The sequence below is a fragment of the Vanellus vanellus genome, assembly GCF_965231255.1.
Source record: "Vanellus vanellus genome assembly, chromosome: 18".
NCBI classification, from domain to species: Eukaryota; Metazoa; Chordata; class Aves; order Charadriiformes; family Charadriidae; genus Vanellus; species Vanellus vanellus.
In genome coordinates, this window is record NC_138923.1 from 1,800,742 (window position 1) to 1,822,624 (window position 21,883).

At 51.4% G+C, this 21,883-nt stretch overlaps 2 protein-coding genes and 2 long non-coding RNA genes across 6 annotated transcripts in view; 1 reads left to right on the forward strand and 3 right to left on the reverse strand.

Moving 5' to 3' along the window:
• RGS3 (regulator of G protein signaling 3) overlaps positions 1–6,989 on the reverse strand; it is a gene marked incomplete at its 5' end in the record, with an annotated part of 87,010 nt that extends 80,021 nt beyond the window's left edge. Inside the window, 2 exons of the mRNA XM_082492825.1 lie at positions 2,099–2,248; positions 6,959–6,989. Of these exons, the coding sequence (XP_082348951.1) occupies positions 2,099–2,248; positions 6,959–6,989 (181 nt within the window). The remainder of the gene's footprint in view (positions 1–2,098; positions 2,249–6,958) is intronic.
• A 42-nt stretch (positions 6,990–7,031) lies between these two features.
• LOC309679378 lies at positions 7,032–11,373 on the reverse strand. The gene is made up of 3 exons (XR_014269832.1): positions 11,304–11,373; positions 10,901–10,963; positions 7,032–7,091 (listed from the first exon to the last, which is right to left on the reverse strand). It is a non-coding gene; the product is annotated as an uncharacterized lncRNA (long non-coding RNA).
• A 5,317-nt stretch (positions 11,374–16,690) lies between these two features.
• On the forward strand, positions 16,691–19,412 carry POLE3 (DNA polymerase epsilon 3, accessory subunit). 2 transcript variants are annotated; one of them, XM_082492463.1, is made up of 5 exons: positions 16,691–16,737; positions 16,831–16,907; positions 17,641–17,726; positions 18,469–18,587; positions 19,076–19,412. In XM_082492463.1, exons 2-5 carry the CDS (start codon positions 16,842–16,844, stop codon positions 19,234–19,236), a joined length of 432 nt encoding a protein of 143 aa, XP_082348589.1. In that variant the 5' UTR covers positions 16,691–16,737; positions 16,831–16,841; the 3' UTR covers positions 19,237–19,412. The 2 variants fall into 2 exon arrangements, with proteins under 2 accessions (XP_082348589.1, XP_082348588.1); XM_082492462.1 differs by having other exon boundaries at positions 19,083–19,412.
• LOC309679204 lies at positions 18,591–21,647 on the reverse strand. 2 transcript variants are annotated; one of them, XR_014269819.1, is made up of 3 exons: positions 21,431–21,647; positions 21,155–21,290; positions 18,591–18,720 (listed from the first exon to the last, which is right to left on the reverse strand). It is a non-coding gene; the product is annotated as an uncharacterized lncRNA (long non-coding RNA). The 2 variants fall into 2 exon arrangements; XR_014269820.1 differs by lacking the exon at positions 18,591–18,720 and adding an exon at positions 19,559–20,963.
• Positions 21,648–21,883: the final 236 nt, after the last annotated feature.

Below are 21,883 nucleotides of genomic sequence, written 5' to 3' on the forward strand. Positions count from 1 at the left end.
AGCCATCACACACCGCAACCGAAGGCCGTGACGTTCGCTGCCAAATTCACCTGCTCACAGGGTGGGCACAGAGGGCTCGTAGCCCAGCCATCGCTGGGCCAGCTCCAGCCCACAGAGCCCAGCCACCGCTGCCCGTGGGCTTCTTCAAGCCCACGCAGCAAAACCGAGGCAGCCACAGAAAGACCCACAAGGAGCAGAGAAGGAAACTGGGGCTCTGCCCTAACGGGGGCCACAGCTCTGGCCACCCTACACAGCGATCCCAGGTCGTGCCCATCCAGGGGGACAAAACAACCCGGGTATTTGGCATCTGGCTGGCCCCGCAGCACGCCTCAGCAGCTGCAGCTTAGTTTCGGGGCGCTCCCCGGTTCGCCAGCTCGATGGAGCCACACATTATTCCGGCTCAGCGAGGCAGAAGCGAGCAGGCCACCGCTCAGCGTTAATGCCTTCGGGGAGCAGTTCTCCGGCCCCTTCCTACCACGCCGGGCTTTGGCCGCGACACGCTGCGGCTCCCCGTGCCGCACCAGCCAGGGCCAAGGCCACATCCCCCGGGCACCGCGGCACCCCCTGCTCCCCGCAGCCGCAGCGCTTACCGAAGGTGGTGAGGTAGAAAGAAGCTCCCAGGGGGTCGGCCTGGCGAGTGCAGAGCGAGACTCTGTGGACATTGCCGGGCTCCATGGCAGGACACCTCTAATTAGCCGGTAATTGGAGCCCTCCCTGCCTAGCCCGGGAAAGCCAAGCAGCCGTTTCAGCCGGGAGTGACAGGCAGCCGTGCCGCCGGGTTTCCATGGGACGCGCGTCCAACCGCCGCACGTTTGAACGGCGCGGCTCCCATTGGCCCCGCGGATTTGAACGGGAGCCGCACCTGCCTGAGCAAACAGGCCCCAGCCCCGCGCCGCAGCCATGTGCGAGGGTGCGGGCAGCGCTCTGCCCTCCCCTGCGGGCCCGAGACCCGGCCGGCACCGTTCCCTGGCCGCCCTGCTGAGCCACTGGGAACGAGCTCCCGGGAAAAGGGGGAAAAAACTGCAAGATTTCCTCTCCTCCGCAGCGTGCCAGGCTATAAGTAATCCCTGTTGACTGTTAGTGCCATCGGGTTTGCCAGCTTGTCCTCAGCTCCTCAGGGAACCGTCCCACCAGAGCAACACGGGACAGCAGCATTCAAAGCTGGGAATTCACAGGGGAAATTATCTCAGGCAAGGAAGGGGTGCAGGAGAATTGGGTCTGTGGGCGTGAGACAAGGAAGGGAGGGGTGGCAGGGCATGGGTTACCTGCTTGGCTCTCATGTGACAAGACAAAAGGCATGCAGTCCCCCGGACTCACGGGGTCACTCTGCAAGACCCCAAAGTAGTCCTTCCCTTCCCCCGGGAGCTGGCAATGCACCCACCAACTCTGGGTGCTGCGCCACAGCTTACCGGGAGGCACCCAGTGCTGAGCTCAAGAGCGTGGAGGAATGACGGAGACGGTTCCTCTGAGAAAACCCCCTCCTCAAAGGCTGGGCTGTCCCAGAGCTCTCCGCTTCCCACCCACAGATCCATGCAGCCCTGCTCCCCGCGGTGCAGGACCCCATGGGGGACTGATGAGTCCCCAGCAGAGCGGACCTGCTCCCATGCCACCCCATGCTGCAGCAAATGCCGTGCTCAATGAGTTCGGTTCCTCGTGGCACTGCTGTGAGGCTACAGGGTCCACAACAGCATGGGGGGGGGGAGGGCTGTGGTGAGCCTGGATCAGCCTTGTAGGGGCTTTCTGGGTAAGAGTGGGTGATTCACAGGTCCTGCTGCCCTGGGCCCAGGCAGAGGTGGGCAATGGGAGAGCTCAGCCCTGACAAGCGAAGGTCGAGGGAGACAAGTGTGCAGCCCAGAACAGGCTCCGAGCAGACATGCTGCCGGTGTGGATGACTGCTATCAGTGCTGCACAGCCACCTCCATTTCCCAGCCCGCGACCAGCTAAAGTAATACTAAATATATTGACCTCTCTGGGACAGAAAAGGACAAGATCTCCTGTAGAGTTCCAGGTGCTGGACACGCACCCTCACCACTCCTCCCCACGGTCGCCCCTCCACACACCCCTGGCCCACAGCCCCTCTCACACCCCCATCACTTACCTCTCCCCTTCACTCGTGCATGGCTGATCCTCCTCCTGCTCCCAGACGGTCCCTTCTGCTTTTGCAGGGAGGATCGTACAGCCCCACATCGCCCCTTCATCAGGGCTGGCAGGCGCTCCAGCTCCAGCAACGGGGGATTCTGCCCTGTTCCTGCCAGAGAAAAGAGGATATAAGAACAGGATGTGGCAGGACGGGGAGCTGGGACACAGGGGACATCACAGGCTCTGCAGTACCCTTCGTTTTAGCTGCCACGAGCATATGTCTCCACCTTGCCCCAGCCTTCCCCAGAATACCACACTGCCAGGTCTCCTGCACCGAGCATCCCCTGGCCAGCTCTGCATGAAAGTGGCGTGTGCTGGCAGCATCACCCCGCCATCACCCCACTGCCCAGCCCTGCCTGTGTGCAGAATGGAAAGGAGTGATGATGATTCAGTAGAGGCAGCGTCACAGCAGAACACAGACCCGTGTTCGGCGGGAGTCACCCCTGGCACATGTCTCAGCTGCAGCCTTGGCCATGGCCCTTTACATGCCACACACCAAGTGCATCCCAGAGGCTCTGCTCAGCCCTCTTATGTTTTATTACATTCAAAACAGATGACCAGCCCCATCAGAGCTTCGTTAGCCCATCAGCAGGTCTCCAGGACACTGAAGATGCTGCCCTGCCACTGCCAGGTGTTCAGCACGGTCTTGCAAGGTTCCGGCTCAGATCCAGTTCCCATCCCACAACCTGCTGAAGTGCTCAGAGCGGCAGGGAGGCTCCGCACAAGGAGGAATCAGATGGTTTCCTTGTGGCCAGCACCCTGCAGATGGCACACCAGCCCCAGTCTGCCCCTTCTCACTCACAGTCATCACACCACCACCCAGGAACTTGCCACGGGATCCCACGCCAATGGAGATAGAAGTGCACAGACCCAGAAACGGGAGCCTTGGTGGAGCGATATCTCCCAGCCACAGCACAGAGCAGAGGGACCAGCGTGGCCCAGCAACTCTTCAGGATCAGAAACATCTGCCCAGGCTTCTTCCACAGAGATGAGCAGCGCAGGATTAGTGCACCACAAGCGTCTTATGCTGCCCTTATGCAGACCCAGTGCAAGCACAGCCCAAGCTGCGGAGTCACAGGACAATTCCCCGGCAAGCGCAGCGGGGCAGAGCAGCATCCCTCATCCCGTGATGGAGCCACGCCACACACACATCCCATTCGTAAAAGCAAAAGAGCCTGACCTGTGATTTTGATGCAACATCGAGCTCTCCCGAGCCAGGAATTGTCACTCAGCCCCGTGATGTGGCAGTGTGTACCAGCACACTGCCCAGTGCCTTCAGGGACCCCAAAACACCCCCCCAGCTCCATCTTCACAGCCCCTAGCCAAAGGCTCCTGGTGCAGAGAGGCAGGCAACTTGGAAAGGCTATTTGCTCATTAGAAAAAGCTGCCTTTTCCCTCAAAGTTTGGCTTATTCTCTGGCAGGGGCAGTGGCTTGATTCAGCTGAATTTACACTGGCAAAACTGCCTGAAACTGCAGGAAAAGCAACAGAAGGGACACAGAGTGAGCAAGGGAGGGAAGGAAGGAGGGATGCTCTCTGGACAGTCCAATCCATCACTGCCAACAGACACCTATTATGCCGCTGCCATAAATCACAGCCCCTTTGGGCATCGGGAGGAGAGACAAATAATGACCCGTCAGTCTCCAAAGGCCTCCAGACAAAGAGCTGTTTGGGCTGCCTGTCCCCCACAGCGCTCAGCCCTGACCTTGGCAACCCGCAGGGGCCTTGAGAAGGCGCCCAGCCAAGCAGCCAGCTAATGCCACTCGCTGTTTTAGTTGCCTCCTAAGATATTTAGAGCCTCTGAAGGCCTAGCAGGACTTTCTGCTGGCAGCTCCCATGCAAAGCTCCTGCTCTGTGGTAGAAAGGGACCAGGTGCCTCCTTATCCATCCCTTCTTCACACAGTGCGGCAGCGAGGCACGAGCCAGGACATGAGCCAGATGACATGCAGCTCAGCGATCAGCGGACCAAAAAAAGTCCCAGAGCTGAGTCCACTCGGGCTGCGAGAGTCGCCTTCCCGCTCAGGGAAGCTCCCAGATCCATCCCCACGGACGCTGCGTTGCCGAAGCCTCCTGCACCCAGGGGACTGCACAGCCCAGGGGAAGAGGCACCAGGCACAACCGTGGGCAAGAGCTGTGGGCACAGCTCTCCTGCTGCTCAGCCGTTCGACAGCGATGCCTGGGACCCCAGCGGGCTCCGACTCTGCCCCCAGTCACCTCCCACTGTCTCCAGCCACAGGGATCCAGAGTTCAGGGTGGGGTAAAGAGGGGACCCCTAACAAAGACGTGATTTATTCTCTAATTGCTGCTTGTTTTTTTAGCACCATAGTGGCCTTTGCTGCCCTAATCAAAACACAGAGGATGCACAAGCAGCGCAGGACACTTCAAAAAGTAGAAGCACTTGTGGGACAGGCAGAGCCAGAGCACCAGGAGCTCCCACAACCTCTGGTTTCTCAGCAGCTCCAACACAGCTGCCTTTTTTCACAATACTGCTGGATTTGAATACTGGGCAAAGGTGGATCCCTCTTTCTCAGCAAGGCTGACAATGTCAGAGGTGTGGGAGGCGAGCAGAAGTTGCAGCCTGGTGATGCAGTCCAGACCCTGCAAGCCTGGGCCACCAACTAAGCTCCTTTGGCTGGCTGGTGGCCCCATAGCTGCCAGCGCTACCCTGCATCCTCCAGAGTTCCCGAATTCTTCAGGACGCAGTAACCCACAGGCAGCTGCGGAGGCCACTGCTGTTGGCTCCTGCCTCTCCAACAGGCACTCAAAGCAGCAAGCTCAGGGTGAGGTCTGGTGGACCACAGTGAACACAGGAGGGGAAGGGCTGCTCCAGCTCCTGGGGCTCTGTGATAAAAGCATCTCTGCCCATAACAAATACCTGGCTTCCCACATCTGGCACAGCTGCTTTGGGTAAGGTAGGGATTAACACAGTTGACAAAACCCAGAAACACAAGGAGGGGAACACAGAGCCCCAGAGAAGAAACGGGTCCTTTGCCAGCAGCCAGGAGTGGGACACGCAGGCTCTCCAGTGATGACCTGGCCAAGCAGACAGCCTATGCGACAACATCCTGCTGTTCCCTGCCCCAGCTGCCCAAGGAGATATTTGCACCCCAGCATTTAGAAAAACGTCCCCATGGCTTGCTCTGTGCTGTCCTTGTAGTCATGGGCACAGACCACGGGGCAGGTCTGGCTTTCCCCAGCAGTGAAGCCTTCAGCTCCAGCAGAGCTCACCAATGTCAGAACTCATCCAAATTGTCGATCTGAAACTGGAGAGGTTGCAACCTCTACCACATCTCGGCTATATCTGCTGACATGCAAGAGAGCCCTGGACACACATCCTCAACTTCATCCCCTGTCCTTCCTCCCCTGTCCTCACAGGTAGCAGTAGCAACATCTGGGAGAGGAACTGAGTCACATGTATTTATATTACAGAACATTACAAGAGCTCTCCCTCATCATCCCAGCCCTGGGATCTGCACAGAAACCTCACAGAGGCTCAAAACCCCTCTCTTACAGCTGTGTCTAACAGCAAGATCACAGATGGAGGTCCCCAGAAGAGAGGTCCCGTACTGCCTGGAGTCACAATCAGTGCTGCTGTCACCTCCTAGACAGGAGGGTTGAAGAAGGACCCTGCCACTGTCCTCAACATCCATCTATCCCTCACCACATCCTCCAGAAGCCCTGTTGATGCCTGAGCACCACAGACACAGGTAAATGATGTCAAAGCACTGTCCTGGACAATCAGGAACCAGCACACAGGTGGGATGGGCATTGCTCAGCAATACAGGGTAATTTCTAAGGCACTTCAAAACATTCCGTCCTTCAGGCTTATCAAAAGCTGAATCCATTTGCTGACATCTCCAGTGATGTCCACCTGCCACCCATCAAAATTAAAGCTTTATCCCAGCAAATTTACTTGGCCCTGAAAAAAAAAATACAGCCTGGGATTGCATATTTCAGTGCACAACATCCCCGGCTATCAATGACCAGCACAGCACATCTCAACCCACAGGACACGCAACAGCAAGCGGTCCTACTGAGGGAACAAGCAAATGATCCACTCCGCAGTCCCCGGTATCCTGAACCTCTGTTAACGCAGGCAGAGCATGTACCAGCCCAGCCTTGCCATGTCCTTGTCTCCTTCACCACACAGCCCCACGACAGCATCAAGACCACAGCTTGTGTTGTTCCTCTCTGGCACTGCCAAGCCTGCAGCTCTCCCCAGCACAGGCAGCAAGGGGCGAGAGGTGTTTTCCATGCCACCTTGTCTCCTAGGAGCTGCCCAGGCTCACACAAAGCCTCCCCTCTCCACATCTTTATTGCAAAATGCTTTTAAGAGGCAAAAGGAAAGACAAACAAGGCAGCAACAAAGGCACTGTCTCTCTAAAGCAGGCAGTCTCGCAGGTTTGGGGAAAAGAATCCCATTAGATAGGTTTTTTTTTCAAAATAATAATAATAAAAAAAATAATAGAAGAGGTAAAGAAAAGTCTCTGTGGGACTCCAGGTCTCCACGGCCATGGAAGTCCCCCACACCCTCCTCCCAGAGGACTCGATGCTCACTGTGTGCAAAAAATCACTCCTAACTCTCAAACCCAGCAGATTCAAGTCTGCTCCACCCCGCAGTGCAAGGCACGAGTGGACAGCCCCGAGGTCAAACGTGATCCTGCAAGGAGCTGGGCATCTCCAACACCCCATAAAGGACATGTGGGGGACTCATCTGCTCCAGTGGTGATAACCAGGCACCTGCACAATCATCATCCATCCTTCACCCAGGAGACAGAGCAGCACTGCAAACTAAGCAGAGAAATCATCTGAGCACTCACGTGTGAGCCCCGGCTCTCCCAGCTGCTCCATGGCTCCCACATGGGACGGTCACTCTCTCCAGCAACGTCCAAGCACCACCGTCCTGCACTCAAGCTGTGATTTAGCTGCCACAAGCCTTTGACCTTGGCACCACTGTAAAGGAGGGGGAAAAAAAACAGCATACAAATGTCCCAAGGGAGCAGAGCTCCGGAACTGGGAAGTTACAAATTAAATTGCATGCGGGGAAGAGATGGTGGTGGTGGTGTGTGCAACGGCCCCTTTCTCTACTGACTCCCAACAGCGAGGTACTGACTTTCTAACGTCCCTCAACATTCAAACCCCTGGGGACTGACCTTAACCTGCGTTTCTATTAGAGTCTCCAGCAAACTGCACGTTCAGCTGGTTGGCTTGGGAGTTAACGACTTTCTTTTAAAATTTAACACAGTTCTCGGACACAAATTTCAGTTTGCCAGCCTTTGGATCTGCCTTTGGCTGGATATTCAAATCCAAACACGTGCTTAGACAGTTATTCCAGGCAAAAGGGTAACATATGCACACAGAAAACCCCCAAGGTTGAAGCTGGCTTTGAAACTAAGGAAACTACATCAGACTGAGAAAAATTACCTGGCTTCCCAGATGGTAAGAGGACTGCAACAGAAAAGGTTTAGGCTATTTCTGGGCAATCCCGAGGGCAGATTTCTGGGATTAGCAAAGTCTGTTGTGCAGGGCAGACACACAAACCTCAGCACTTTCCCAGCAGTGGGTTTGCTGCAGCCCCCTCTTCCCCCAGGGTCTAGAGGAAGCATCGAGTACAGGGCACAGCTGGGGTGCTCCTGTGCACCTTCTATAAAAGGGTTACCGCGGCAGTGGACAAGGGAAGAGCAACCAATGTCATCTACCTGGACTTGTGCAAAGTGTTCAACACCGTCCCACACGATATCCTGGTCTCTAAATTGAAGAGACATGGATTCAACAAATGGACCACTCGGTAGATAAAGAACTGGCTGGATGGTCGCACTCAAAAGAGTTGCAGTCAATGGCTTGATGTCCAAGTGGAGACCAGTTACAAGTGGTGTTCCTCAGGGGTCGGTACTGAGACCCGTACTGTTCAACATCTTTGTCAGCAACATGGACAGTGGGGTCGAGTGCACCCTCAGCAAGTTTGCCGATGATACCAAGCTGTGTGGCAAGGTAGACACGCTGGAGGGGAGGGATGCCATCCAGAGGGACCTGGACAGGCTGGAGAGGTGGGCCCAAGCCAACCTCATGCAGTTCAACAAGGCCAAGTGCAAGGTCCTACATCTGGGTCGGGGCAATCCCATGCACAAATACAGGCTGGGTGGAGAATGTCTGGAGAGCAGCCCTGAGGAGAAGGACCTGGGGATGCTGATTGACGAGAAGCTCAACATGAGCTGGCAGTGTGTGATCACAGCCCAGAAAGCCAACCGTATCCTGGGCTGCATCAGAAGTAGTGTGGCCAGCAGGGCGAGGGAGAGGATTCTCCCCTCTGCTGCACTCTTGTGAGACCCCACCTGGAGTACTGTGTCCAGCTCTGGAGCCCCCAACATCAGAAGGACATGGACCTGTTGGAGCGGGTCCAGAGGAGGCCACAAAGATGATCCGAGGGCTGGAGCACCTCTGCTGGGGGACAGGCCGAGAGAGTTGGGGCTGTTCAGCCTGGAGAAGAGAAGGCTCCGGGGAGAGCCTTCCAGTGGCCTTCCAGTACCTGAAGGGGTTCCAGGAGAGCTGGGGAAGGACTTTTTACTAGGGCATGTAGCGATAGAACGAGGGGGAATGGCTTTAAACTGGAAGAGGGCAGGTTCAGCTTGAACATCAAGAAGAAGTTTTTCACTTTGAGGGTGGTGCAGCACTGGGACAGGTTGCCCAGAGAGGTTGTTGAGGCCCCATTCCTGGAGGTGTTCAAGGCCAGGCTGGACGTGGCCTTGGGCAACCTGGGCTGGTGGGAGGTGTCCCTGCCTATGGCAGGGGGGTTGGAACTCAATGATCCTCAAGGTCCCTTCCAACTTAAACCATTCTATGATTTCTAGCCTGCAGGATAGAAGTAGGCTGGGCACACACCTAATTTCAGAATGTTACACAAACACCTCACAATGTCACCATGTCACGGCTTTGCACTTGGCTTTGCACTCCTTTAAGGCAACGGGACTTTCACAACAAGGTGCTTAACACATACCTGTCCTACAGCCTCAACCTGAATAAGAGCACAGCTAATTACAGCACTACATAAACTCACAGCACAGCTCTTCCCTGGGCATTCTGAACCCTCGATTACACTAGCAAAGAGTAGCACCATGAGACACTCCAGGTCTCTTGGAGGACGTTTGATCTGAACACCTGCCACTTCTTCTGCAGCATTGCAACTGATCAAGAAAGCAACCGAGGTCAAGCAGAGACACACGCAAAAAAAAAATACCCTGGAAGTACAGTGAAAACTTCAACAGCAAGTGGTGAGGTACAGCAATCCCGGACAAGGACCACCTAGTCCCACAGGTCACTGGAGCAGCTGCTGCCCCTTAGAAACTCTTGTGCAGACATCAGGGCTACCCAATCTCTGGGTTTGCCACGCTGAGCCTCTGCCCGCAGCCCCTGCTGCCACGCACGCAGAGCTGCGTCCAGCACACGGCTCTTGGACTGGCTGTCACCTCTCTCTGCAGGTCTAGTGGGAGGTGTCCCTGCCTATGGCGGGGGGGTTGGAACTCAATGATCTTCAAGGTCCCTTCCAACCTAAACCATTCTATGACTCTATGACTTACTCTGACACTGCCTCCTGGACAAAAAGTCCAGGCTTTTGGTATTTTTTATGTCTATTCGGGACCAGCTTAACAACCAGATTTCCACTGTCTGAACAGAGACCCTGCTTAGAAGCAGCTATCTCAGGAAAATGAAACGCTCAAAGCTAGCACGCAGGTAGGGTACAATTAGAGACCTCAAGAGGAACGCTTTTCTGAGCCTGCAGTGTTGCTGCGCATGACTGGATTTTGACAAATGCTCGGTATTAAGCCATTGCTGATTTATTTTAATGCAATAAAAATAATGTAATAATCAAGCTGGGTCTTTAAAAATTTTAGTGACACTTCTCATAAAAGAGATAGGTTTCAATATAGCAAAAGATCTCCTGGGAATGATGATTTTGGCCTTTGGATGGTCACATGGATCAAAGTAATTAAGTTAAAACAGCTTTAAAAGTTATTGCCTGTCACCTGAGCTGAATCGCACGCACAGTCTGAAGCTACACGAAGTCGCTGAGCTGCTCTATCTGCTAGCTGACACCACGCACATGGGCACTGCTTGCCAGGGCTTCACCCGGAGTCTGGCACAACAACCTCTCAGTCAGCTAGTTTAGCTCACTAATTTCACAGAAAATTAACTGTTGCAGGTATTGGCATAGCAAACGGATTTGTCCAGGGCATGTGATGGGGGGAGACAGAGATCAAATGCCAGAAACAGCAAAGGAAAGGGGTAAGTTGCCCTTTTTGTTGGCAGAGATCTTCCTCACCCTCTGGTGAAGCCCCACTTCTAGTCTCCACAAACACGAAGTAAAGTAAAACACACCAAGGTTCTCCTACAGTTTTGTGTTCGGATTAAGCTAATTTAGCTGAAGGCTGCCGCTGAAAGGGCAGCTGCCTTCTTCCTCTCCCCATAACCATATGACCCTGACCCCCCTTTGCCCAAGCGTGGAAGTGGGCACATAGAACCACAGAATCTCTCAAGTTGCAACGGACCCGTAAGGATCATTGAGTCCAACGCCCTACTCCTCACAGGACTACCTAAAATTAAATCATACAACTAAGAGCATCGTCCAGATGCTCCTTGAACTCGGACAGGCTTGGTGCTGTGACCACTTCCCTGAGAAGCCTCTTCCAGTGAGTGACCCCCCTCACCGTGAAGAGCCTTTTCCTAATAGAATTCAACAATATTTAAGAAAATAAAAGCAGACATACTGGGTCAGACAAAGGTCTCTGTAGCTCGGCATCCTGTTTCTCTCAGTGGCCAGGAGGTGATGCCTAGGGGAGAACACAAGAATAGAGGCAGGCACATGAGACATTTTCCCAAAATAGTTGTCCAGCTCCTAACAATTTTCAATTCAAGGACTTTTCACTACAATAGGGTCAACTCAACTTTACTGTACGTTTTGCAGCCACAGAAGGAGTCGGATCCCATCTGGTTGGTGGCACACTGTTAGTTCAGCCTGAACGGGGCCACTTCAAGCCACCTCTGTCGATAAATTTGCATTCTGAATTAATTAGCAGAGCATAGCCTGATTATTGCATATATTGTTTCACAACTATTACGTTCCCTGTAGCCAGAAAGGCATTCCCCTCCCTCCAAGCTGAAAGCACTCACTTTTACAACGTTATTAAAGAGCAGGAGGTTCATCTGTCCAGGTGAGATAACGTCTGACCCTGCTGCAGAGTTCAGGCCTGGAAAAATAGGTCTTTCTGAGCCACAATACAAATAGAAGCAAGATTCATGCTGAAACAAACGCAAATAAACAGCATGACAGGCAAATCAGAGGTTACCCTACAGGTTTCCTTTCCAAAGCACTTTCCACAGTGAATTAACAAAGTTAGCATTAATTTAATAGTCGGTCCACACAGCTGAAAATAGCTTCTTAACTCGTACAGATAATTTGTCCAAATATCTTTCTTAGGTCAGATAGGAAAGTCCACTCCATCAGCAGAATTTTAGGCTGGCGATTTTTCAATAGTCAAAACTGCCAAACTAGTTTATGGTAAAATAGGATCCCAGGAAGGTATTTAGAAGGATGAAACTGCTGTATTTGTAAGCCTTTGTCAGAGATGATCTAACCTTAGCAGACCTGAGGTAGGAAAAAAAGTGCACAAGTGACATCTACGTGGTAATGGTGTGCAAATGAAATCTCCACTGGGAAAGGGGCTGCTCGTTACAGTACCTGTTTTGTCTCCAGGGAAAGGAAAGAGGGAATGATTCCAGACATGAGAGCTAAGTTGGAGGACAGACGCACTTGAAAATTTAAAAAATGTAATGACAAAATAAAAGCTTATTTCTGTTTAAAAAGGATTATGTAGAGTGTTTAAACAAAAAAAAAAAAAAAAAAAAAGGCAAAACAAGCAGAGTAGCCACAGACGCTCTCCCAGACAAATGTAAACTAATAAATGCAAGTACCCGTAACAACATCCCCCACCAACAAAAGGCACTCCAATGGCACACACCTAACTCCAGCCCAGCGCACTTCGATGCCCCTCTGACTCACCTCCAGCCATCAGTTGCTCTCAAAGGCAGCTTAGGGTGGATCCAGTCAGCACTAATGAGGGGGGAGAGGTGTGAAGTGACTCACAAGCCTGCAGGGGTTACGAACTTACTTAACGATCTGCAAGCTCAAGCCCTCACAGAGCCCCATCTCTGCATTTAACCTTTTCCAGCAGAGCCAATGGGATTGTTTTCGGTGCCCAGAGTGAAGGTTTTGCAGATGGGAACATCAGCTTGAGCGTGTACCACCTTCTGGCGCACTTCCTCCCCCATTTTTAGAAGAGGAATAGGTTAATCCATTGCAGTAACAGCTTCTGTATTACAGGATTTGTGTGGCACCTGTCATAATACGTCTTCAACAATGATGGAAACGATATAGGTGTCCCACAACAACTACTCTGTACAGGAATATTCTGTACTTTTTATTATCATTCCTTTGGCTATGGTGATACCGAAGTATCATTTTCACAGAAGTAAAGTTAAGCAAGATTTTAACCCGTCTGTACTACCAGTGCATTCTGCACAGCACAAACACTACTCTGTGTCCACTGCAACTGGACCATAAATGTAACATTTTTGCAAAATTCTGAGAAAAACGGGTAGGCTATTACCAGAGCACCCACCCTTACTGCAGGCTTAAAACTCACAGAGGCCTTCAGTGTAATTCTTTTGACACCAGTGTCATCTTCTGAGCCTTTTTGAATCAGACAACGCAGAAGAGAGGGCGCAGTAGAGGTGGAAGGAGTCCTGTGCCACTCGGAACATCGAATCTACCTCCTTGAAGAATGGCTGGGGGAGATGTTTACTATTGTCCGTGTTGGAAGTTCATCTAAGAAAGTAAAGCGCATGAACACCGAGAATCTAATAATTACAAACGATCGAGTGAGCTGCCACAATGGCTGCGTTTAACAATAGCCAGAATTGCTAGCTGAGAAACAAGAAGAATTTACCTTACAGCAACTGCAATTTTACCCATATGCAGAGCATGTTCCCAGGGCCTGAGTGCCAAAAATGCACTTCTTACACCACAGCGTTTGCTGAGCCACACGTGAGACCCGCCGAGCCTCAACCCATCCTTCAAGGGCACAGAGGGTACTACAACCCCAACAGCCGCTCTGCTGCTCAGAATCACCACTAAAGGGCTCCCTCCAGCTACAGAAGAGTGGGCACCTGGTCAGACTCCTGTGCATCTTGAGAAATACTACATATATATAGTATTTTTATATACTACACATATATAGTATAACTATTCTTTCTTCTTAATTATCTGTCCATAGGGATCCAGTTCTTGTTGACAGCCAGCAGAAAACCCTTAAGGATAGGGCTGCAAGATTTGTCTAATACTGATGAATCACTTGGTTAAACAGGAGATCACACCTGCAGGCACGCACTGGAAATAAGTGATCAGGGAGTTTATAAAGCAAGCTCCAGGCAGCTCATACACAAACCTCACTGACAAGGACTTTACTAAAGCAAGTTGCTGAGGTCCATGGGTGGAATAAAGTCATTAGCGAGTGCACTTATATGCACATATACACATGAGGAAAAAAACACGTTGGAAGTTGAGCACCTAAATTTAACAAGCCATTTCCTGCTGTAGAAAAACCTTTCCTGCCAAGGGAAGTAACACATTCTCTCTTGCTTGATGTCAGCCATCCAAGCTGACTTACCTTGCAGTAGAGAGGTTTTATCTGAACAAGCTACTGAGATAAATTCTGGTGACGGCACCCATTATACCGGTCAGACTGGGCAACCTATTGACCACTTCCAGCTTTAAAAATCTATCAGTGAACACTGTTCGACCTGACTAGCTACCTCATATGAGAACCAAAACCTGCCTTAACCTCACTAGGACTCCAAGTTAGTTATCTCAAGAGTACTCTTTTCCATTCTTTAGTGAAAATCAGAATTTAACCGTAACTTTGCCTTCCCTTTCCAAAAAGGCTCTAAAAAATGAAAGAAACGGATCCAAGGATGTCCCTCCTCAGTTCTCTAGAGTGTATCCCAGCACTGTGGATGTTGACAAGTAACCATACCACAAAAAGCTTCATCCCCGTGGTTCACATCTGCAGTTGTCATCTTTGCACCCACTCCAGCAGGGAGAGCCAGAACACGGTATCATCTATCTAAATACTCTGCAACACAGAAAATTTGTGCAAATTAACTAAGCAGGAAAAAAAAAAAAGACAAACAAACCACTGAGATGTACACAGTGTGAAATAAAGTTAACATAACGAAATTGTGGAAGAACCAGACCAAGGGTTGTCCTCAGGAATGGGTATGTCCTAGGTCACGGTTAGCTGACAGCCTGGCCTTATCTCCTGTAGCTCCAGAGCTGTTATACTAGAATAGCTTTCTAGTCTCAGTTAGCACTCACATGTAAAACATGAAACACGTTAAATGTGACCTGCAGTAGTCAAGCTTTCCACTGCAAGGCTACTCTTTTGTCTACTACATTTCACACTGGTACAAAAAAACCTGTTATTTGTAGCACTGGTATAAACACGGTGACACACAAGCAGTGGCTTGGCTAAGCCAGCCTGAGTGGAAAAGCACAGAGCATGAGACAACAATTCTGTACCTCATGAAAACACAAGTTAATACTTTAAAAGATGTACTTCAACCCTCCAGATATTGTAATTAAAAACAAATATACAGACACAGCACCTTAGTTGTTATTTTACTAGTGACCTAAGCCTCCAAGAAAGAAGAGAATCCGTCCTAACAGGAAGACACAGGCGACTCGACAGTAAGCACCTTGGCTCTGCTGGCGAGCGGGGGAGCTTTGGGCTGTGCCCCTGGCTCTGGGGCTGTTCCTGCTCCAGCCTACCCCCTGCGAAGACCACAACCCCACCCAGCCTGGCTTTGTTCTCCAGTCCTGTACAAAACAACCTCGCCCTCTGGCAAAACTGCAAACAAAAAAAAACGCTGCAGCAGCTTCTGATGGCTTTCCTAACAGCACCAGTGACAGCCATCCAGAAGCCAACATCAGCACCGCCTGTAGGGTGACAGATGGACAGGTTACAATCAGTCATGCCTTCATTAAAAAGTAATGCAACACCTGCTGCAGCATCTCACCTCTCAGAGCCATAAAGCGACCACAGAGTTAACAACAGAATACATTAAAAGGAGCTAAAAATAAGACTCAAGAGACATGATTTGTACACACAGTGATGGTTTTTATTAATCCAATCGCTGTACCTGGAAAAGTCAGCAAGCCCTTCCTCCCCCCCCCCCTTTCTTCAGGTCTGACCTTTGTGAACTCAAAATGCTATATGTTGTCCCCAGCATACCACTCATACCACTATGTCTAATACAATTACCTTTACCTATAAACTTGTCTCACAAATGTCTGTAAAGTATCCCCATTACAATAATCACAGAATCACAGAATGGTTTGAGTGGGAAGGGACTTCTAAAGGCCATCTAGTCCAACCCCCTGCCATGGGCAGGGACATGTTCAACTCCATCGGGTTGCTCAGAGCCCCGTCCAACCTGGCCTGGAATGTTTCCAGGGATGGGGCAGCTACAGCTTCTCTGGGCAACCTGCACCAGGGGCTCACCACCCTCACAGTGAAAAATTTCTTCCTTATATCTAGACGAAATCTCCCCTCTTCCAGTTTAAAACTGTTCCCCCATCGTCCTATCGCCCCCCCCCCCCCCCAATAACGAGTCCCCCCCCAGCTCTCCTGTAGCTCCTTTAGGCACTGGAAGGGGCTCTGAGGTCTCCCCGGAGCCTTCTCTTCTCCAGGCTGACCCCCCCCACCTCTCCCAGCCTGTCCTCCCAGCAGAGGGGCTCCAGCCCTCCCAGCATCTCCAGGGCCTCCTCTGGCCCCGTTCCAACAGTTCCATGTCCTTCTGCTGTGGGGACCCTCCGAGCTGGAGGCAGCACTGCGGGGGGGTGTCCCCAGAGTGCAGCAGAGGGGCAGAATCCCCTCCCTTAGTAACACTGCCCTTGCTATTGGAAATTACACACTTTATATGGGAAAAAAAAAGCTGCATTGTCAATCACTATTCTCAATTTCAAATATCACCCTGACACAGTATCAGATTAAGTTATTCCCTTCTTGCGCTCTGAGCTTACTTTAATCACCTTGTCAGGTTGTCAATAGAGATAAAGTCTTGTGAAACAGCCGTCTGGGCCGGGTCTGTGGGGCAGCCATGACTTAGCCGAAAGCAGGCACGCTGCATGCCCTCACACAGCACCACGGGGACAGGCCAGAAACCATTCGGGGGCCAAAGCACCTGCCCCCACGGGCACCAACTCTCTGCCCTGAGGGCTCCCACCGCCTTCCCTCAGCCTTCACTCCCAACCCCCAGCCCGACTCCCCTCGGCCTCACCCCGGCACACACCCGCCCCGGCTCCCACACACTCCGGACTCCCGCTCCCGACAGCCCAGGCCTCCCCCGGGCCGCGCTTTCCCGCCCCGCCGCCATCCCGTCACCAGGCAACGGCGGCCGCGGGGGCGGCCGGGAAGGGCCGCGCTGCACGCCGGGAGGGGTCAGAGGTGAGAGGGCAGCGCTGAGCGCGCGCTCCGCTGCGGCCGAGGTACGGCCGGGCCCACCCCCCCCCCATCCCGTCCCGTCCGCCCCCCCCCCTTTGTGGCGGGTCGCCCCCGGTGACGCCCCGTTTGCCTTGCAGGAGGCCCCAGGATGGCGGAGAGACCGGAGGACCTGAACCTGCCCAACGCCGTCATCACCCGCATCATCAAGGAGGCGGTGGGTGCCGGCCCCGCGGGGGCCCCGCCGGCGGCGGGGGGGCGGGAGCCGACCGGCAGTCCCTCCCCGGGCAGCCCCTGCCGGCGGGGTATAGGCAGTGTCGCGGATCTGCGGCCCCAAACGCGGCCGGGCGCCCGGCGGGGCCTCGCCAGAGCGGGGGCGGTGGTGCCGGCCCTGCTGTCCCCGGGGGCTGGGTCCCCCCCCGGCCCGAGGGACGGCCCAGGCTGCAAAACCCCCAGGAGCGCTCAAGGGACCGTTCAAAGGCAGAGGAGCTCTCGCAGGGGGGCTTCCTGAGCCAGCTCCCCAGACAGAACCAGAGCAGAAGCGGTGCCTTGTCTATATAAAAACCTCAAATGATTCCTAGTTGTTAATTTAGTTACATGTTTGGTCTTGAGCCATCAGGGGCTGATGAATGGATCTGGGTATGGCAGGGGGACCGGTCCGTGTCAGGGATTCGATAGTCATTGGATGAACCACCCCAGAGATGGTGGCCAGACCCACCACTCACCCAGAAGTGACTTTGCGTCTGCGTAGCTGACTGCGTTTGAGAGAGCACAGTGAAATTGCAGTTGGCTTTCAGCTGGCATCAGAGTTTCTGTGGTAGCATCCAAGAACAACGTTTAGTTTCCAGTTGTGCTGAGCCCTCTGAATGCCCTAACAGAACTGACATGGGAATTATGCAAGTTTAAGTCATTTATAGCAGCTGCTGATAAAAGTTGAATTTGTTTTTCAGCTTCCTGATGGAGTAAATATTTCCAAAGAAGCTCGGAGTGCAATCTCTCGAGCAGCGAGTGTGTTTGTGCTTTATGCAACATCATGGTAAGAACTCGTCGTATCAGAGAACCAGTGCAGTTGATTTATAATTCACCTCTCTGCTGGCTCTCCTGGAGAGTTTTTTCTGGTGTTTATATAAATAAAACAATCTTTAGTGCAGCCCAGTCTGCCAGACCGCAGCAGTTGGGTTTGGACTGCCCCGAACAACCCGTGGGGAAGGCAGCTCGGCTCTGTACACAGAGATGCCCCGGCCCCACCAGGGACAACAGGTTCCCCAGAACTGCCATGAGCCTTAGACAATGGCTGCATGGCTTTTCCTGGCAAAGGCAAGAGCCCTTTGCCCACTCTCCAAGCTACTCACCACGTGGCTGTGTTAAGGCAAGCGTGAGCCAGCCTCGTTAGCCTCGGGGCTGGTCGCAGAGGACACAGTAATGTCTTTGCCTCAGAATACACCATGCAGGCAGTTGCTTCTCTGGTGTGAAGTGTTTATGAGGCTTTGTGGAATTGTCACCTTACAGCCAATCTTCAGACTTTCTCCTTCCCCCCAGTTGTAGAAAAGGTCTATGCGAGCAGAAAACTAATGTTGTGGGAAAGCAATGCAACTCGATGAAAGCGTAAACAACTGATGTAAACAAGACGGTATCTTAAACTACTATTACTGAGTGATTAAAAAAACCCCAAATGTTTAGGAGATGGTGTTTTTTTTAAGGTGCTTGTGACATTAATAAAGAAGACTAAGTTAATGACAGTACCAATTAACTGTATTTTCCTTCTTGTTTTTGACTAGTGCAAATAACTTTGCAATGAAGGGGAAGAGGAAAACGCTGAACGCTGGCGATGTTCTCTCTGCCATGGAGGAAATGGAGTTTCAGCGATTTGTAGCCCCTTTGAAAGAATCACTGGAAGGTATCGCCCTCAGTTCATGTCAAGGGAGTCTAAGCAGCACCAAGTCCTGTTTTCCTTGAACGCTGGACAAGCAACACTTACTTGCCTGTCTTGTTTCTCTTCTCTTTGCCCAGCATCCTACACTGCAGTTTGCCTGGGGAATAAATAATGTGCACCTTAACAGGACTGGGATAACATTATTTCACAACTGATGAGGATTGAGAAAGTCTCATCTGGTATCACTCCCCTATTATGTTTATCTAAGGAAAATCTTAGGTGCTGCCTGTAAATGTGAACTCCTGCGTCCTTTTCAGCATTTTTCTGCTGAAACTTAACCTGATTTCCTATGGAGCTGGTCAGCACAGCTCAAATGATAGGGTGAGTTGCTGCTATGAGTTCACTGCTCCCCTTGTAAGCCTGGAGAGCAAGTGGATGTTGGACTTCAGCTACTGTACTGTTCATGCCGTGGAAACACTGGCTTGCAATTTTTCAGTGTTCTCTCTTTTTAGTTTACAGGCGTGAACAGAAAGGAAAGAAAGAAGCAAGGAAAGATAAAGACAAGAAGACAGACTCGGAGGAGCAAGATAAGAGCCGAGAGGAAGAGAATGATGATGATGACGAAAGGATGGAGGAGGAAGAGCAAAATGAAGAGGAAGAGGTGGACAACTGAGCTTGCTGATGAGACGTGTGCAGGGGTTGGGTTTTGTTCAGAGGGATATAAATGCTGTAAATCAACCTTGCTGTGTCCCCTCTTGTTTCCCATAGAGCATTGTACTGTTCTGCTGGGGCCCAGCCCTTTTTGGCTTTAACTTGTACATAAAGGACTTCTGCTAAAGCTTTTCCATAGAGGACTTCTGCTAAAGCTTTTCTTGTGGAAAGACCACTCCTCCCCGTGCATGGGGGCCTTGGCACCCTCCCCAGGTTCTGAACAGTCAGGAATGGGACTGAGCTTTTTCTGCTGGGTTGGCTCTGAAATAGAGGAAAAAAGAAACATTGGATGCTCAGTACAGAAGCTGGCCAGGAGAACTTGAGAGACTGCTGAATAGGCTCTTAAACCAAGTCAGGGGCTGAATGAAATAGATCATTAACCCTTTGGGGTTTAGAATCTAGAAGATGATGTCAGGAGGCTTGGAAACTGAACATTTACGCTTTTTATCCAAGTAACTTGGGTTTTTTCCTTCATTTTCTTGCATTCTGGCTGTGCCTTCTCTTCCTGCTGTAATTGTAACAGTTACCAGTTGTATCGAGCAATACAGTACAACTGTACAAGGACCAGTGGTCCACTCAGTTGACTTTCTCCCCCAAATCAACCTAAATCAAAAAACTCCACAGCACTTGGGATGTAAACTGAATACCAAAAGTGCCCAGTTTGTGTCTTTTTAAAGCCCTGGGAGACCAAGAGGAGTTTTATTAAAAATCTGAAGCAGAATTAATGGCTAAAAAATGTATCAGCATGAAGAAAGGATGACTGTATCATGCGGTAGGCTTGTTGCAGGTCAGCAGTGGGGACCAGTGGAATGATGTGGTGTTGCCTCTTTTCCCTCTGCAGCGCTGCAGTTCCTGCAGATGGATTGGTGATCACAGCAGGTTTCAGCGTGGTAGAATAGAGTGCTGCATTTTGGTGGGTTTTTTTTTTCCTCAACTGGAATGGTCTCATTGCATCAAAGGTCCCTCTTGAGCCTTCGATGGTCATTCCAGAGAGGGGGACTGCCTCCCAGCGTGCCGGGCTCCAGGGCACAGTGAGGATAGGATGTTCCTACCAAGGAAGGCCAACCTCAGGCCTGTGGTTTTTAAAATATCTCCTTAAGAAAGATGGATTGAAATCTATTGTATTCCTAGTACTCATATAGGTTTCTTCTTTTATACTTGAATTGTTAGTTTTGATGCCTTTCCTTTCTCTTCTCTGAGAAAGTATCAGAATAAGCTCCTTCTGGGGAAAAATGCTTTATTATTTGGCTGATCTTTTTGAAGACTAATAAACTGAATATTTGAACTTAACCATGGTCTGGTGAAGGAAACTTGAGGAGAGTTTTAGGTATGTTTAAGTTAAACCCATGAGGTTTGCTGATGTGCAGTTTTAAAATACCACTTGTGAGGAATAGTATGTCCTTTTCACCAAAAAATTGATGCAGAGCTGCCCAGGAGAGCTCCCCTGCCTTTGCTTTCATGGCACGATGGCTTTGCACACACACAAGCCCCGCTCCTGAAAAGAACTGAATCAACAAAGATTTTCTGCTGTCTAGTTCCTACTGGCGTGCAGTCAGGGACAGATGAAAAGACTGAGTTGATGATGTCTTCCCAAGATCTCCAATAACAAAAAAGGCCTGCCTTCTAGCTCTTTTTTCCTCCTTTTTTTTTTCTTTTTTCCTCTTCTATTACATATCTGGGGTGCATATTCTGGAAGGGAACAATGTCTCAATAAAAGCCAAGTTTTTTTTTACAGAAATGGAGTCTCTTATTTCTGCCAGTAATAAAATGAGCGGGTTGCGGTTGCGTAAGCGCGCGTCTGAGCGTGCAGCAAAGGCAGAAGTGAACCCGCTGTGAAATTGCTTACAGAGCATGGGAGGATGAAGGCTGCTGCAACCCACCTTTTCTGTGAGGGGAGCATGGAGACTTGAGAGAACTAGTTTTCCAGTTATCGGAGAAGTGAGGTTCTGGTGCTGGTGTTTGAATCCCCGCTGGAAGAAGCCTTCAGCTCACCCTCGCTGCTGGCGGAGCACCGGGCTGGGGGGAAAGAGGAGAGACACGGGATCGGGGTTTGTGCTCTGCAGCAGCTGAAGGAGATGATGTTACTGTGTGGGAGCTGCAGAACAGCACCAGAATAAGTCCCTTTTTTGGGAAAGATGCCTTATTATTTAACTAACCTTTCTGAAGATTAACAAATCTGATCCAAGCATCTCCTGCATATTGCGAGTATTCTTACTCTTTTACGGTTGGACTTGATGACCTTAAAGGCCTTTTCCAACCTAAACCATTCTACGATGTCCCTTGCTCTCACGAGATGGAGAAAACAGCATGTCCTGCATGCGTGCTGCCAAGCCTGCAGCATGGCTCCAGCCGCCCTTCACCTGGCAGGCCCCGCAGCACCCCAAGGACCTGCTCCAGGCCCCTGCAGCACCCCCAGCCCTGCTCCTGCTCCCCACAGCACCGGGTCCCCCCCCCCAGCACCCCAAACCCTACTTCCATGTCTCCCCAGCATCCCAAAACCTGGCAACGGGTCCTCCTAGAGCATCCCAAAACCTAGATTCATGACCCCCGGCACCCCAAAACCTAGCTGCATGCCCCCCCCAACACCCCAAAGCCCTGTTCCAGACCCC

Bases quoted from the DNA above. Each gene is read 5' to 3' on its own strand.
- POLE3 (XM_082492462.1), top strand. From the start codon at position 16,842: ATGGCGGAGAGACCGGAGGACCTGAACCTGCCCAACGCCGTCATCACC. The intron at 16,908-17,640 runs GTGGGTGCCGGC...TTTGTTTTTCAG, and splicing joins CCCGCATCATCAAGGAGGCG to CTTCCTGATGGAGTAAATAT. The intron at 18,588-19,082 runs GTATCGCCCTCA...TTTAGTTTACAG, and splicing joins TTTGAAAGAATCACTGGAAG to GCGTGAACAGAAAGGAAAGA.